This window comes from Taurulus bubalis, assembly GCF_910589615.1.
Source record: "Taurulus bubalis genome assembly, chromosome: 15".
In the NCBI taxonomy this organism is placed as follows: domain Eukaryota; kingdom Metazoa; phylum Chordata; class Actinopteri; order Perciformes; family Cottidae; genus Taurulus; species Taurulus bubalis.
The window spans coordinates 19,334,618-19,352,810 of record NC_136603.1 but is presented as its reverse complement, the minus strand read 5'-3'; the positions used below and the strand labels follow the sequence as shown (position 1 = coordinate 19,352,810).

The 18,193-nt window shown below is 46.5% G+C and overlaps 1 protein-coding gene across 1 annotated transcript; it reads right to left on the bottom strand.

Annotated features, from left to right (window-relative positions):
* Positions 1–525: 525 nt before the first annotated feature.
* On the bottom strand, positions 526–14,873 carry slc39a10 (solute carrier family 39 member 10). Its single transcript, XM_079231157.1, has 10 exons — positions 13,971–14,873; positions 13,269–13,607; positions 12,717–12,894; positions 4,886–5,061; positions 3,713–3,892; positions 3,497–3,605; positions 3,100–3,402; positions 2,909–2,989; positions 789–979; positions 526–682 (listed from the first exon to the last, which is right to left on the bottom strand). The coding sequence occupies exons 1-10, from the start codon at positions 14,856–14,858 to the stop codon at positions 530–532; spliced, it is 2,598 nt and encodes an 865-aa protein (XP_079087283.1). The 5' UTR covers positions 14,859–14,873; the 3' UTR covers positions 526–529.
* Positions 14,874–18,193: the final 3,320 nt, after the last annotated feature.

Sequence of the window (18,193 nt, the reverse complement as noted above, 5' to 3'; positions counted from 1 at the left end):
TCACAGCGGCACGACACCGGGACTCCATGACGGATGGAGCGCCGCACGCCGCAGATGTACGAGTCATGGATGGCGGGAGACGGCACAGGATGACGGGTACGAGATGAGCAGGAGGGATAGGCGACAGCACGCTAACAACAGGTGATGATGATGATGATGATGATGATGATGATGATGCATAGGCGGTGAGCTGCCGGGCTGTGACAGGAAACAGACTTTTTTTTTCTTTTTTTCTCTCCTTTCTTTTATATAAGATGAAGCTTCGTGGTTCAGAGCAGGGGAGGCGGCGTTCTCGGGTCGGAGGGCGAGGCGCTGGAGGGGCAGAGCGCAAAACATCACTGGCAGAGTCACGAGATAGAGGCAGAAGCTACCGCCGCACATGTTTGGAATGGAGGCACAAGCCGTGAACGAGACCCACACCGCATGCAAGACTGGGCCGCTATGCTGCGAATGAAGCGCGTTAAGGCCAAGGAGGACCGCTGGTGATGTGTCCCGCTCTCCCCTCCTTCACCTCCCCCGCTCTCCACGACTAAAAGCCAAAATTGATAACGATGCGTTCCTCGAAGATGGCGATGAGCAGCATGATGGCGAACCCGGTCAGCATGCCCAGGTTCTGCAGGGCGAAGTGTCCCAGCTGGCAGCGCTTGTGCTCCTCGCTGTCCCCGTGAAGCATTTCTGGTAGCTGTGAAAGAGACAAAGTGACCAGTCGGGATCAGAGACCGGCGGGACGAGGACGACACACCACAATTATCCCTCTCGGGCCGTCGGCTGGAGCGCGGCAAACTTACCATGTCCACCAGAGCCACGTAGAGGAACATGCCAGCCGTGATGGCGAAGATCCAGCTGGTGACATTGTGTGTGTACTGGCCCACGGCGGTGCCAATCACCATGCCGACGTAGGCCATGAGGGCGGACAGCAGATTGTAGAAGATGGCTTGCTTCACTGACATTCCGGCTTTCAGCAACACCGCAAAGTCACCTGTCACACACACACGCACACACGCTCATTTAAACACCATTAAAGTGCCCGTCTCTTATTCTGACATGCGGGTACCCAGCCTCTGTGTCTTGAGTGATTCTGTTTGCTCGCAAGTTGTTTATGAAAAGGTTAAAAGCTACAGGAAGTGTGAAGCGGGTGACAGCCGTGTGTCCGATTCTTGTTTAAAGTGCGCGTCACTTTGCGGCGCGTGAATAGCTCGGCGCTTCTCACGCCGCGTTTGTTTTTTCATCATATTCCCTCACCCCCCCCCCGGCCTATTCTGCCTCTTAAAGCGTCAGCCTCCGATGTCTGTCGTCGAGCAGGTGGGAAAACAGACCAGAAGAAGAAGAGGAAATATGTCCTTTAACTCCCTTCTGATATGCTAACGATTACGCATGCATGCCGGAGCCTCGCTACCCTCTTCAATCATTGCCGGGGCCAAATGCGGGAAGAGGCCCAAGTCTCAGCGGAAACGCCCTGGATTTGGAGAGGGAGAGAGAGAGAGAGAGAGAGAGAGAGGGAGGGAGAGAGAGAGAGAGAGACAGAGAGAGAGACAGAGAGAGAGAGAGATATGAATACTGAGAAGGGGGTGGCCTACATTCCCTGCACCGTGTAACAAGCGGCCTCTTTTCCTGGCTAATTACCTCAATGAATATATTACCACTCTGCTCTCATCCATCAATCAAACCCAGAGTAAGAAGGGTGGCAGAAGGGGGGGGGGAATTAAAGAGAGACAGTCCACACACCCGCCTCACTTCAATGGACTTTTTTTTTCTTTTCTTTTTTTTACTCCGGCGTTTCCTGCCTCCCCAGTTCCAATCCGTCCGACAGTCAGACACGCCTGCCGCCACCTCATCTACTGCAATTAACGCACCCATCACTGCCAATTAGCTTCACTCTAGGTGGTTAAAGAACCCTCATAATCATCATCTTTGCCATTCAGTGGGGTGGAGGGGAGCTTTTTGTGTCGAGGAGGAGCCGAGATGTGCACTTGTCAAACTGCTGGGTTTGTGTGACGAGTCGGCCCCTACAGGAGGGTGCTGCTGAAGGGCGGTGCGCCGAATCAACATGAACTGTGAAAAATGAGAGAGAGAGAGAGAGAGAGAGAGTGATCTCAAATCTCCACGTGCCGCTTGAGACGGGCGCAGTCAACCATCTGGAAACTCAAGTGCGACTGAGTCGAAACGGAGACCAAAAAAAAAAATACTAAAGCTCACACAGCTCCTCTGTGCGATCCTCACCAGCCTCCTGACAGACAGCGACTGCAGATTTCTCTTTGGCAGTTAAAAACAGCAAAACGCAAAAACATCACTGACTTTAAGCGGGCGGTTTGCAGCTTTAGTTAAACTCTCCCCTTCCTCACGTAGATGCTGTTAACAGAGGCAGACATCTATTCATCAAGCACACAAACGAGGCACGGAGGCGGCTCCACGACCGGACACATGAGAAGCACTGTAGAGTGGGAAAAAACAACAACAACAACAGAAACTACTCGAAACTAAAATGTTCACCGCTGCCGAGTCAAACTGAGTCAAACGGGTCCTCCGGTTCAGATTCGACCGCTTTAGAGCCCGGCTGTATTGAACAACGTGTGCCAGGCTCGGTACATCATCCTCACTGACCGACACGTTGACAGGCCATTTCGCCGCAGTCAGAAAAAAAAAAAAAAAAAACATTAATCAGGAGGGAAAAGTAAAAAAAAGTAAGGAGAAGAGTGATGGTTCTTGACATCGCCGTTTTTTTTTAACAAGTTCCGAGGGACCGGAGAGAGTGCGAGACTTCCTCGGATTAAAGTTCTCTGCGCGAGTAAGAAAGAGTGAGCCAAGTTGCGACGCCTCCGCCAAACGCCTTGGCGCTACTTGTTGGGTGAATGAGAAAACGGCTTGTTTGGTTGGGTGTGACACTTCCATGCTGTCGCTCTCCTCTTACCAAGTTCGTGAGGTAATTCGTGGCAGAAAACAGCCACCGACGTGCTGATGCCTCCCGTCAGGTTCGCACTGAATGCCGCGCCTGTGGAGACAACGAGGTCAGGAAAATAAGAATTGTGAAGCTAGCGCCAACTAGCTTAGCATAAAGACACGACAAGTGAAAATAACCAATAACCAACCAGAACCTCTTACCTATCGCCAGGCCGTCACTGAAGTTATGCATGCCGTCGCCCATGATGACCATCCAGGCGATGCTGGCTATGCCGGCGTCCTTCATCTCCTGGTCGGAGTGGCAGTTCCCGCCGTGGGAGTGTCCGTGGCCGCGCGAGTGTCCGTGATGCTTGGCCTTGCCCGCGTTCTCCTTGGTGGGCGACTGCCGGCCGTTCGTCGGCGCCAGCGGCGTCTTGTTGGTGGTGGGAGAGTCGGGCGGCCGCAGCTCCGAGAGCTGCGTGTCGTTGTGACCGTTCTCGCAGGAGACGCCGGTGCCGTCGGGGTCTGGAGGGGCGGAGGGAGAGGCGTCACGGATAACAAAAGGCCCCGCGGAGAAACCGGCGGAGAAGCTGGCAAAGGTTGTCGAGCGCTTTCTTACCTTCGCTGAGCGGCTTCAGGTGCAGCCACTCCGCATCCGAGCGCCGGTTCAGCTTGTGGTCGGACAACTTCCTGCCGATCTTGCCCTCCTCCTTCGCCTTCTTCATGCGCTGTGAGCGGCAGAGACACGTCATTCTCTGCTCTGTCCACGGGAACTCTACACATATCAGACATTAGGCTCGGGCCGAGTCCACCGCCCAGCCGCCGCTTCCCTTACCCGGTGGTCTTTGTAGTGCTTGAACATGCCGATGCAGTGTTCGATGATGAAGAGGAAGTAGATGCCGGCCAGCGCCGTCAGGCCCTTCCACACCCCGTCAAATTTTGTGAGCAGATCCACTTCCTCAGTCCCGTGCTCGCCATGGTCGCCATGCTCGCCGTGCACGTGCGGCCCTTGAGACTGTGGACAAGGAGAGGAACAGAGAGGGATGGGAGTGAGGATCACACATTTGTCAGCACGTAGATTTCATTTCCTCGAGTCACGCGGATCCAGTCCCTGAAGACTCGTACCGGGACGAGAATAGAACAAGGATGGTTGATGATCAGTGAAAAACATATCGCGTGACTGACTGCACACAGGTGGAATCGGTGAGATAGAAATGTACCGGCACAAGGTCAGAGGAAAGAGTGGAGATATCCAGAACACCACTGCCCATCAGAGGAGTAGATGACTTCTAAATGAAGTGGGACAAATGTCTGAAGGATGTTTAATAACATCTTTTTGCTCTGACACTGACAGACAAGGATAGAGCTCAGCTAACAAATCAAGAGAGGAAGAGAGATATGTCTGACGGTAAGTTAACAAAAGATTAATAAAGCCTTTCCCACACGCAAGCCATAGAGTAAAAAAGTTCACGACATGATGGGTTCATCAGGGATTCAATTAAATGTTGGCACGTTTGTCGTAAAAAACATCCAATAATTATATTAGTCGAGCTACAAATACAATGCAAGTTGAAACGGACAATGAAACGGAAACAGAGCTGAATTTTATAAACTTTGACGGACGAGTGTTGTTTTTAGGTCGACCCCTGTTTGATTTCCATGCGATCACTTCATAGGGCAATATATTGTCCCTTTAAAACCTCGTTAGATTTGTATGAATAACACAGCACACAGCAATTCAGCTAATCATGAAGCTGTGGCGAGTGATGTGAGGCGGCCCTGCTATCGGCTGATTTAAGTGCCTGAGATGATGATTGCAGTCAGCACTGAAGAATCAGACGAAGACGTTGTTAAAAGTCACTTTTAGCCTATTTATATAAACCTTTTTACCTACTTTTTTTTCTAAAAAATAATAATTTTAAGACAATTTCTCTGGCACTATATGAAAAACCAACACTCATTTTTGTTGGCATACCTTATGTGTGTTGGCTCGGTGTGGCGTACTCACGTGAGGCAGCAGATGAAGGAGGGCGTCGCCGCTGAGCGTGCCCACTGCCAGCGCCACCAGGAAGGTGAGCAGGAACTTGAAGCAGGACTGTTTGAGGATGGGCACGAGCACCACGCCCAGCAGAGACAGCAGGCTGATGATGGTGATGGACACAAAGCCCCACAGCCACACCCACCCTGGAGAAAGAGGAGGAGGAGACAGACAAAGACAAAGTTACTCCACATTTCCTTCACGGCGAGGGGTCAGGAGCCCCCGAGGCTCATTAGCCACACCCACTGTTTTGGAGATGTGTCTGTCCATAGAAACGACCTGCTGGCTGAAGCTATCGTCTCCCATCCACTTCCCTTGTGAAGGAAACTATCCTTCTGAGTTTTTCTCAAACCCTCGCGTCCTTGTGATGACACACGATACCTAAAGCAAGAAATGTGAAGTGACATTCCAGCAGAGCTCGGCCTCGTTATTCATTCAAGGCCGCCCGACGTGAAGCGGACGAGGAAGAGAGAAAAAAAGCCAGAAAGGTACACTATCATTTAAACTGTCAGCCGAGGACGCGTCTCAAAGCGGCGCGAGACGGAGTGAGACAAAACGTCGCGATGCTTTGGTCACAGAGGACGAAATGTTTAATGTCGTATGAAATTCAATGTCACGTCACGTTTGCTAAAGCGACGCCGGGTCCCTCGCGGCCGACGTCGGTTTATCGGACTGGAGCCCAGTGTGCATGTAATGCACATCTTACAGACGAGTGACTTCTGCGAGGCTTTTCAGGGGGAAAGTCACAACAAACTACATTTAGAAGTGAAAAGGTGAAGGAAAGCTACGACCCACACCCGCTGGTTATTTCGGATTGAAACAATGAAACTTAATTGCTCGGTTTGTTATGGTCAAAGGGTTTGACCTTGGGAAATATTTAACCATTCCTTATATATTTTATGAACACAGTACACACTAAGGGTGTCCCTGACTAAGAATTAATATAGTCGAATCCGATTGGTCAAGTCCTGTTGCGATCCTTGAAGTTTTTTTTGGTTTCGTTTTTCTTGCTGGTGGATTGCCTTCTGTTTAGGTTTTATATATTTATAGAAAAAATAATTAAAACAACAAAATAAAATTCCTGCTGTTTGTTTCTGACGGCCTGCTTGTTGTTGTGTTGGAGAAGCGATCGTTTCTACGCGCCTCCTTTGAGAGAATCGTTCCTAAATTAAATAAATAACTAGCGCTCAGATAGTGCTACGTTCTCGTGTGAGTGCTCTGATTAATATGTTTATTCATTCATTTTGAAACAGCAGCCTTAATCTAAGTTGTTGTTATTGATACAATGAATGTGTTACGGGTAACGGGCCAATCAGGCTCCTTGCATGGAGTTATCGAATAGTTGACTATTCAAGGCTTTTAAACTATTAACTATTGAGCCCTGATATTGCTTAATTAATCTAAACAAAAGAGCCAAAGCTGCCATCTAGCCAGAGGGGGAAATGACTCATAACAGTCAAATCACACTGGCAGACACACTTCCTCTCATTTAATCGGCCCCAGGTGGTGTCGCTTGTGAAGAGATGATCTGAAACATGTCTTATGCCTGACAGAGTGCTCTTTAGAGAGACTGAATCAAGCTGTTACTGTCCCATTACCCAGCTGTAGGATTAAAAAACATTGCAAAAAAATGGCAGCAGTCTCCTCACTCCAAACAGGAGGCTGAAGTTCCTCCAGGGGAAATATTTTAACTGAAGAGGAAGGTCCCGATGCTCGAGTGTTGATTATAGCCACTTCCTCATTAGCTTCTAGGAAGCTTGCTACTCAAACCCTGACCCTCACTGCAGGTTTACGCATGTCCTCTGAAGCCGTGACAGAAGATCTGCTAGCATTTGGTGTTTTGAGTGTTAAATTGGGTGGCGATGTGGTGACTGGAGGCCTAGCTCACACTCCTCACACCTTTCAGTCCTGATCGGAAGCGTCTACATTAGTTATGTTTCTGCTCATTACAAGGTCTGCAGATTATCTTGAGTCATGTTTTCTGGAAGGCAGCATTCAAATGCATTTTATTTTGGGTGCACCACAAGCCGAGGGCTATAAAGTTCTATATATATATATACACACATATATATATATATATATTATATTCCATATTTATATTGGAGAGAAGGCTGATATGGCCAACACTCAACTACAAAAACAATCAAGATGGATAAATAGCACTACAGGTAAGAATACAAGGATTCTTTTGTATTTTTGAGGGGGTGAACTGTCCCTTTAAGGCCCAAATTGCCGATGCAGTGTGTAAACCACAACTGTGCACCATACTCATTCAGGACTCTTTGAGCTCTTTTAATTTAAACCATAAGGTATATTTACATTTTGTATATTGCCAACAGCTTTCTTAAACTCTTTTTTTTTGTACTTGGGGAACTCATGAACCGAACTCGCCAGATGGTTTGCTTCGCAGAACCATCTGAGAAGCCTTCATTAGGAACTGTTTGGAAAAGGGCTGGCACTTTCAAAAAAATACTTGGCAGGTGATTTGATGAGGAATCTGTCAATCAAACTCTTGCCGAAGCCAGTTGGGAGAAGAGCGAGAAAAAAACAAACACTGCACCGCATGTAAATGTAACACGCATGCAACACGCGTGTGTTTTGACAACATGCAGAATAAATAATGTATTGTTGACATGAACAAAAAACTTATCATATCAAGTAAATATATAGCCATGCTAGGTTTGCAATTTGTAGATTATATTTGCAGTATTTATGACATTTATCTATATTGGGTGATATCTTTGTATTTTTAAAGCAAAAGCATTTGTGGTCTTTACCTTCTTCTTTATAAATCACCATGTAGGTTTTGTACATTTATTTGGGGCACTACTGCTATATTACTGTTTTGCATTCAGTACAAGTCCGTCGTATTTATATCTAATACAGATAAACCCCCTGATAGGCGTTGGAAACACGGAGTAAAATGTGTCCCCGCTACGTTTCAGCGTGTTAAAGTGACCCATAGTGCATAGTCTCTATAGTCATAGAGACAGTTAATATACTGTAACTGGTTCAATATTTCAGACCACATATTGTGAACAATAATGTGACATCTGCAGCAGCTGAAGCATGGAGCACCAGTTTACCCACGGTACAGGGTGTGCATCGTTAGAAGGGACAACCTGGACCGGCTGAATCCATTTCCTCATCACAGATGAAAATGTCGTTAAGGACCCTCGCTTCCTCGTTCTATTGTGGCCAGCGTTCTCGGCGCGCCTCACAAAAGTAAAAGGCGCCGCGGTTGACTGCTTTCTTATTTGTCGAATCGAGCGGAACGACGCGGGACCCTGAGAGGCAAACTGTACATCAGCCGGACCCCGCAGGTCCTTCACACTCGCACAGCTCATCTACTTCTCTATCTCATTACACTCACGCAGGCCTGGTTCTGTGTGTTGACGTGGAGGTAGGCAAAGGAAGGCGTGATGAGAAGAGAGAGGAAAGGAGAGAAGGAGACCCACTGGTCTGTGTCTTCTCTCCAATTACGCATCTCCTATGAGCCGTGGCTCAGAAAAAAAAGGCCCAGGGTGTCGCTAAGGCTCTCCTAATTGGCACAGCGCAAAAAAAAGAAGAAGAGAGGGGAGTGGGGACCGGAGGAGAAACCCGGCTGCAAATTTTTCGAGCTACCCCCGTGGATGCCGGCGGGAGGTAAACGAGAGGTAGCTTCCGCGGCGTGTGGCGATGCCGATGGTTGACTCATGGCGCGCAATTGAAGACAATGGAGCGGCACTAGTTTGCCGCTAATGAGGAGCCGTTCCTGCCCTTGTGACTCGTTCGCGCTGCGTCACTCGTTCGTCATTACCGTTTTTATGACTGTTGTCAGCGGCCACACTGCTGCCTGAGGCACATGTGATACAGGTGTCTCGGGGGGAGTGTGTGTTTAATAATTAAAGCTTTAAGAGGGCGAATGGTTTGGGATTTCCTCCAATCTCACGGTTGAACTTAAGCACCTGCTATTTTGACAGTTTAATTCAGTCCTAAAGTGTTCACAAAAACACTGTTGCAGCTACACGCATATATTTATTATTTTTTTCTGGCCATTAAAATGTCACTTTCTACCTCTAATTAAAAATAAATCAGGTTGTGCAGAACATCTTATGACCCCAAACTTGCCATGTTGTTTATGGTGACAAACTTCCTACCTACTTTGCATAACGTAAAGGAAAACTAAAACCCAATTACACTGCAGGCAGAACACGATGAACAAATGTGCCAGGTGGAAATGCAGCATGGTCAGATTCATTGTCTCAATCCACGGTGTAGATCCCTTCCAGGTGGCCACATGTTATCTGCTGCTGCTACACACCAAGAAGCAGAAACCAAGATCACTGGCCCTGGTTCGATTTACAGCCCGCTTTTAGGGCTCTATGACCTGTATTTCACAACCTGTAACTCATTCACTTTAAAAAAACACCGCGATTTTATATTTTACATCCTCATAAACTGCTTTAACACTGAGGTCCCAGAGCAGGGCTTCACACTGACCTTCATTCTTTACAGCGCGTCTCTCAGTCTCTTTCGGAGTTTTCTTTTTTAAACTGCATTAGTTCAGGGATTCAGAACACAAACTGAAAGAAAAGAGATCGCTGCGAGAAAGTCTCTTTTTTTTTCCACAGAAGTGAGAAGAAAAAAAAAAGTCCCTATTGTAGTTTCATGCAGATGATGGGGCCACTCATTTGCTGCCATGGCTGCTGCAATTATCCAATGACAAAGGGCACACGTTGTCATCGACAAGAGCCCCAATTGGCTGAGTGAATGATCCTGATTCAGAGTGTCAATCCCGTAGTGTGGACTGCTCTATTGAGAGCCTGAGGTTATGGCAAATTGGCCGCCCATTCATTGGAACGTGAACTTTATTCCCAGTGAATATGGCCCACGGTGACAAGGTGACATGGCTTGTGGACTTTTCCACAGCTGCGGTAATACGTCCACTTGCCAATCAGCCCCCTCTGATGGCCATTAGCTATTCATTACGCTCACTGGGACTTGTGAGTGACCGACAGAATCAATCAATTCATAATCATGCTAAATACTTCCTGCAACCGCAATCACATCTAAATATAGCCAACATCTTTACTCCACTCATTATACGGTTGATACAGTAACAATACTTCCAGCAACAAAGAAACGGTGAAGGCCATAGAAGGTCATCCACGGTCCTGGTTGTTAGAACCGAGAGAGATGCTGCTGGTTTTTCCCCCCAGTGCCATTCATAGTTTTCATCTGGATCTGGATGCATTTAATTGCAGTTGACCAGGTCAGGAAAAAAAATAGAGATGTGGGTGTTCCACGTAATGGCCACCAGCTTGAGTGCCAGCCTAAGAAATGAGTGGGTGAAGAGGGACTCTGTTCTCCCTCTGCATCTATGAGCCCAAGAGTAAACCATTTAGTCACAGACTGCTCCAGCCGTTTGTGTACAAATGTGGCCAAGAAACACGATTTCCTGACAATTTTCGAGAAAACCTTTCTGAGTGTAAACAAATGTTAAACAAAGGCGACTGAGTCGAGATGTGCGGTTTCAGACTCGCACTATCGAGATCAAAGAGCACGGCTAACGGCAAACAGGAGGAAATACCTCTTTTCATGATGAGGCCGTGCCAGTATTTTTTTGCACGACTGCAAAGCTCGAGAGCTAATCCGGCTGTCTCGCATCCAAAAGTCATTAGACAGTGAGCTGTCTTCATCTGTAAATAAAAGTCAAATAAGCGTCGGTGTTGCAGAAATGCAAGAAGCTCGACGGCCGACTGCGCTCTCACATGACTTAAATAAGCTTTTACTGACTGTCAATATCTTGTTTGCTTGTACTTTGAACAAAATACCAGTGTGCATGTTACGCTCTGGTGAGTGTTCACTGCTGCTCTGGATGGCAGAAAGGGAGAGAAAAAGCTCTATCAATGCACTTATGATAATAGGAAGAAGAAAAAAAGAAAAAACATACTCATGGGATTATGGTTACAAGACCTGCTTCACTTCAGTTATTATCACTATAAAATATGGCTTGATTATTTCAATAAACGTTCTATTATGCCGGTCTGCCACTCCTCCCCATTGAGACTAGCTGCAGGTCATAGATCCTGATAGCATCACATTATAAACCCAACGATTTATTGCGATAGTCACCAGATAAGACCGTTATTGTTGCTCTACAGGGCTGTGAGAAGTTGCTCTACAGGGCTGTGAGAAACTATGCTCGAGTATCGTGATGAAACCTTTTGCGGTACTGTGCGGATATCGCTTTTTAATTCATAGTTTGCATGCGGAGATTTGTGGCAAACGAAGATGCGAAGATTGCACAAAAAGTAGTGCAATGATGTCGGGTGTTATGCCGTGTTCACACCAAAACAGTTGCGAAATATTCGCGCGTCCAGATTACATGTTAAATCAATGCACAGCCGCGTTAGGTTGCGAAAAAGCGGATTTTTGCGATAAAGGCGAAACGGGGTTGCGAATATTCGCAACTCCGCTTTTCCGCTTTTTCGCCGGCGTTCAAATATTTCAACTCCAGCGAATAATTCAAAGCCAATCAGCGTTGAGAAGCTCCGCCCGGCATCACCGCCGTTACTGAATCAAACTGCTGCTGGTCCGCTGAAGGAGCGCTGGAAACGGCTTCATTCAGACACTCGTCCTGGAGGAGTCGGAGCTGTGTGTGACTACGGATAATGTTATGAACCCAGACACGGGGCGGTTGATGTTCCGACGTGTGTGGGACTTCCTCAACAAGTATAAAGCAGAACTACAGGTTATTTACATGGTGGATGAAGGAAATAGTAAATGTTTTCAAGACACAGAGATAAGCCCCGCCCCCTTTCCCCAGCGATGGTTGCGAAAAAACGGATTAACCACATAGAGCGAATTTTTCACCTGCGGCGCGATATAGGCGAAGTGGCGTTGCGAAAATTCGCAACTGTTTTGGTGTGAACACGGCATTAGAGGGACTGTGATGTTTGGACTGCACTTCACTTCACTCAGATTCAATGCATATCTTGGTGTGTCCTTTATACTATAAGATTTCCTAAAACTAGATGAAAAAAAAATGGAAATACATGGTATCGTAACCCCTGTATAGTGATACACACACGTGTTGTTCTGTAAACAAAACCCTTACTTGAACTGAATATAATATGTTTGAATAATATCTCACTCTTCCTGCTTCTGGCTAGAGATACTATCTGAGGAACTCAGTCATGATGATATCACTGTGTTATTGGCTTCTGACGAGGAAACAATGACCTACAGTGAACAAACATGCTGGGTGGATTGTGTTCCAAATGTGATTACGTATTGATGCGTTTAAAGGAACTGCTACTTGATCCATTGTGCAAACAAAGTTCATTGTGACTCCGTTTGGTGAGGAGATCACACCATCTTCCAAGACTGAACACTGGGAAAAGCTAATCATTGCAATTGTGTTGCTTCGCTGTTTAGAGGGCTATTGATCTTTATAAGCCATGTGAAGAGAAGAAGAAAAATAGCTGAAAGGATAACGTTCAGCAGTGCTTTGCAATTTAAACGTATGGCAGCTCAGCAACAGATTCTTTTTTTGCTACAGTCAAAAAAAGCGTGAACATATTGGACACACATCACAGGAAACATGTGTGTGGACTGATGCTGGCATGCAATTTATTTACATGCAGAACAATGTTTAGGTCAAGAACTGCAACTGCAAAGCCCAAACATGCAAAAAACCTTCAAATGTCCCCTCATATTCTCACAGTAAAACATAAGAAAACCCTGAGTGAGGTCTCATTTGCTTTCGACAGGGCTCTTAGAAGTCTTTTCAGTCAAAGTGGACGAGATCAATTACCGGAACTGACGGCCTCCAAGACTTCCTTCTGCACATCGACCTGGTGGTAATGGCGGATGCAGACGCGACTATCTATCTGGTAGAGCAGGGCAGGACACAGGTAGGTGAACTGGCTGGGGGAGATGAGCGAGTTGGGATTCAGGCCGTAGTAGGCGAGGAGCTGAGTCAGGTTCAAACACTGGAAGGAGGAGACAGAACAGTATTAACATTAGACGGGGGGGAGAAACCACTGGCCAATGAACACATGAAATAATGACGAACGATAACAATGTCCACCCAAGACGCATCCTTTGCATACGATAAATACTCACCTCTGTAAACTTGAAAGGTGGCTGTAAAAGCAATGTGACCTAATGACTGTTTGGAACAAACTAAACTAAGTTATTGACTATAAAATCAAACGCATTAAAAAAGAACTTGGAGGAACAGAAAGACTCAACACTACAATTTCTATGTTATGTTAATGTTCCACACTCATATGCAGATGTTTTCTCCTCTATCAGACTAACTGTGCCATTTCTAGTAATGAAACCTTCTCTAGCCAAGTCCTACCTCCTCATGCTGATGAGACAATCCTCCTAGGTGGCCAGACAAGACCGGGACGGCCAAAGTTGGGTGGCTGGCAGGCCCTCCGGTTGCTTCTCTCTTGTCTTTATGAGACACGAGGCTGCGACTGTGATCGTGATCGTGACCGTGTTCGGATTGATGGTCGTGGTCATCGGACTGCGGTACGAGAGGCGAAGGGGTTCTGTTTCGCCCTCGCTGCCCTCTGACCCTGGCGGGCTTTCTCGGCTTCTTGGGCTGACTTTCTGTGGTGGCGTTAGAGGACTGAGCCACCTGAGGGACTGGGGACGGCTCCAACTGGGGAGAGGCAGGAATGTCTGTGACCGTCTGCACTTCGGGGACCTTATTGTGGTGATCGCTGTGGCCGTGGTCGCTGTCGTTGAGGTTGCCGTGGGCGTGATCGTGAGCGCTGTGATCGTGAGCGCTGTGATCGTGAGCGCTGTGATCGTGAGTGCTGTGATCATGATCGTGAGCGCTGTGATCATGATCGTTGTGATCGTGATCATGAGCGCTGTGATCATCAGCGCTGTGATCGTGAGTGCTGTGATCGTTGTGATCGTGATCATGAGCGCTGTGATCGTGAGCGCTGTGATCGTGAGCGCTGTGATCGTGATCGTTGTGATCGTGATCATGAGCGCTGTGATCGTGAGCGCTGTGATCGTGATCGCTGTGATCGTGATCGCTGTGATCGTGAGCGCTGTGATCGTGAGCGCTGTGATCGTGATCGCTGTGATCGTGAGCGCTGTGATCGTGAGCGCTGTGATCGTGAGCGCTGTGATCGTGATCGTTGTGATCGTGAGCGCTGTGATCGTGAGCGCTGGGAGGTGGAGAAGAGAGATCTTTTTGGTTTGAGTGCACCGGTTCCTGCTCCTGTTTGTGCTCTTTGTCATGTGCGTGATCATGGTCGTGATCATGATCGTGATCGTGTGTGTCCTGCACATGTCCGTCAGATTGTCTCTGGTCACTGTCCTCTGCCTTGGCGAGATCATGATTGTGTTCTGCGTCGTGTTTATGGTCGAGCCCCGCTGCGGCGCCGGCGGCTGGACTGGTGTGCTCGGGGTAACTTGAGGGAACTTGCTCCATGTGTGGATGGTGGGAGCCGGGCTTGTGGTGCGGGTGGCCGTGCTTGTGACCCTTGCTATGCTCTTCATTGGCGGAGTGCGAGTGAAGCCCCTCCTTCATATCCACCAGGTCGAGGTGGCTCACGTGGTCGTGGCCCAGCTGCTCGTGATCCCCATCCAACACCTTCACTTCGCCCAGACCCAAGCTGACCAGCATGCTCTGAAATCCCTGGAAATCCAGTCGGTCTTTCTGTCCGTAGCGCTGGAACAGCTGCTGGATGTAGAAGCGCTGCTCCTCCTCTAGACCCTGCCCTTGAGGACTTTTGGAGTCTGGGAACAAAGTGGATCCTCTCACGTACGGGGCCTCGGAAATCTGCAGGTCGCTGTGGGTGTGGTCGGCATGGGGATGTCCGCCGTGCTGGTGGTTGTGCCCGTCTCCATGGCAGTGGTTGCACTGATGGAAGAGCAGGGTGAGCACGCACAGGACACAAAACCTGGTGTGCACGTGTACTCGCATGGTCCTCTGACTTCTGGTCCCCTGCCGAAACAGGAAAGTAACAGAAGCGGAACACATATTAAAATAATTACAAAAACTTCAGCTTCAGAAACTAACAGTATTCATCATTTTACTGCTGGGTTTCGTACCCAGTGCTCCACTAAACTAGAATTTCAAAACTATTTCCTAAATGAAAGCACGTTTTTCAAAGTTTTTTATTTTTAAATCGAGCATTTGTTTGTATGTCTTTCGAGTAACAGCCACATTCTGGGCAGCTGCATCTGGCTCCATATGTCCTAGCTTAGTTTCAAGACCTCAGTGGCAAAGGACCATCAATTGGACCGATTAATGACAACGGCCACTGTCACTTTCTTTCCTGTTTGTCATGTTTATCAGCCGAGTGAGACGGGTCAAATGTCTTTATCATCCCATTGCTCAAAATGCTCGGCTGCCTGGACCTGCCTAAATATACTGAAATATTACAATATTCATATTTTCCTGAAATTAATATATACACCGGCCAAAACTGTAAAAGAAAGAAGAAAAAGGCACCGCTGCTGAATGTTACAGTATATTACTGTTTGTTTAGATGAATCCTTATGATGCCAGTTTAGAAAAGCCCCATAAGAGCTTCCATAGCACAGTGCAACAGGGCCTACGTTAGTTCCCACTTAATCATAAATTACACACATAAAAAGATTTAGGATAATAAGCCTGCACACCACACATAAATACTGCCGACAACCCCCGAAAGCTGCTACCTTTAGCTTACCATAACAGATTATAATAACTGAATCAGGGAGCCCTCCGGAGGAGACTCTCTACTGTGAATTGTGTAACAAATAGCTTGTTTTCCCCCCACTGAGTCTAAAAAAAAAAAAAAAAGTGCCTGAAGCAGCAATATCATCCCAGTCAAATGATCCTCATAAGGTCTCTTGCGAAGCCTGTGGGGGTTGAGGGGTGAGGGAGGAGGAAAATGGGAAAATGGTGCACAGCAGAGGCCACACACACACACACACACACACACACACACACACAAAATACACTACACAAGAGCGTTGTGTTAAAAACACAACGTGATCGACTTACGATTGGCTGTTTTTGGGTGAAGCGTAAATAATCTATCGATTTAAAATGCTCAATCCGAAAGAAATAATTGAATCCCTAACAATACAGTGTTTGTATTCAGCCCACTAAACAAATGTACAGAACACACACACAGACTCAGCTTGGCTCAAACAAAGCCCCTGTTAATTCTCTAGAGCCTTGATCAAGGTGTTGACAACGTCAACCCCTTATCAGCTAATGACCATTCGCTCGTCACAGACTTCCTTCTATAACAAGATCAATGTGCAAAAGCAGTCTTGGTTATCAGCATTTTTAAAGTGTGTAGGCGCTTCAGGTAATGTCATATCATGGGTAATGTTTTCACAATGTCAAAATGGAGACAAGGATTATAGCCGTCACTGTCATTTCTGTGCAAACCACATGATTAAAAACTTCCAAAAAGGCCGCAAAACGAATCAAAGACCGCGGCGAATAAAAGATTTAGCGAGGCTACTTACCACTCTGTGCCCTTGAACGTGTGAAATTAAGTTTGGCCACGGAGTGAATGACGCCGCTCTGACTCAAGGCTGCAGACAGATAAGTGTGGCTACAAGTCTCCTTCACGGTTGTCTACAAGACAGTGTTTATAAACATGAGGCAGCAGTGACCTATGAACCTTTACAGCACATGGTGGGGGGGGGCAAAACCCAGGACCTTTTTCTAAGAGCACACCCTCTGAGCAGCAACAGAGCCGGCTGTGTGTTCCTGATTGGAGTCTTTGTTTGTGCTTGTTGTTTAGAAGTGAACAGGAGAATGACTATTTAGTCTAAGACTATTTAGACTAAGAGTTCAACCGTGTGTTACAGCGACCACAACCTATTTTAGTACGCAACACAAATTCATTTTGCAGCAAATGTTTGTTTGTTTCTCTAAATTGAGATTGAATATCACCTTATTTTACTGTAAACATTTAAAACTTCATATTCTAATAAATGAAGAAGAAAATACAGAGTGAGCTGCATTGCAATACGCAGCACAGTACCACTTGTTTGTTCTATTAAAATGGATCTTAATGCAGAAAACTACGCATTACCTAAACTCAGGGTTCATACACATTTTGACAAATAGATTTCCATGACTTTTCCATGACTTAAAACCAAATTTCCATGACCAAACATTTTGTGAAATCTCGGTGTAAACATGAAAAAGTGAGTAAATGTAGTATTTAAACTAACAATGAGAATTCCAAAACATACAGTAAACCTTAAATGACACAAATGAATGAGAGACAATAGTTTGATTAAGAGAATAAACATTTATATAGATGCCTGTATGTATGCCTGCTTATATTTTGAGCATCTTTCTTCTTAAAAGCATATTCATTATTTCAAACTCAGCGTAAACGAACGTCATGAACACATGAATATAACACATTTACATGACTTTTCCAAAAGTTTTGGGACTTTTCCAGGCCTGGAAATAACCATTTTAAAATTCCGTGACTTTTCCACGTTTTACATGACTGTATGAACTCTCTAAACTGTAAAAAAAAAGAAATCTCATCGTTGTACAACATTTATATGTTGTATAACACGGTAACTCACCGTAATACTTCTCCTCTTACTTGGCCCTCCTGATGCTGCTGCTGTTGGGGTTTTCCAACTTGTCCTAAAATGTGCACTCTGGAAACAAATCAAAGAGGACAGACAGGTGAAATTGGGGAATCAGCCAGACACATTCGTTACCTCGAACCGGTACAATTTACGCACGGCAGAAATTCACAAGAGGTGAATAATGTGACAATCTCTTTCTTACGGGATACACTTGTAAAAGTTCTCCCTCACAAGGGAACTGTGGCAACTGTAATGTATGTATTAGTGCGGCCTACACTTCATACATCATTTCTTCTTTACAACCAGCAGCATTGTAGTGGGACCAGCCTCGTGTGCCTTCAAGGGCTCCTCCTGAACACTCATTTAAAAGAGAGGACTCGACGTGTAGAACACAACCATGACTCAGAATGATTATGAGCAGCTTTTAGCAATGTTATAAGAAAGGCTTGTGTTTAAGGCAGGTTTACGGACATTTTTAGGTTGTTTGCTTTTGTAAATAATTGGTCTCCTTTGAATCGTTTGGATGTGTAACTCCGCCCTCTTGTGTCGCAAAAAAAAAAGACGATGACAGCCAAAAAGCCAAGATGGCTTCGACCAGAAGGCCGAACTCGAGGCTTCAAGCGGTGGCCCACAAACCAATGGGAGACGTCCACTTCTTAAATACAGTCTATGGTGATGCCCCACCGTATGGCATTT

Bases quoted from the DNA above. Each gene is read 5' to 3' on its own strand.
- slc39a10 (XM_079231157.1), bottom strand. From the start codon at position 14,858: ATGCGAGTACACGTGCACACCAGGTTTTGTGTCCTGTGCGTGCTCACC. The intron at 2,990-3,099 runs GTAAGAGGTTCT...TTGTCTCCACAG, and splicing joins CAGTGACGGCCTGGCGATAG to GCGCGGCATTCAGTGCGAAC. The intron at 683-788 runs GTAAGTTTGCCG...TCTCTTTCACAG, and splicing joins ACGTGGCTCTGGTGGACATG to CTACCAGAAATGCTTCACGG.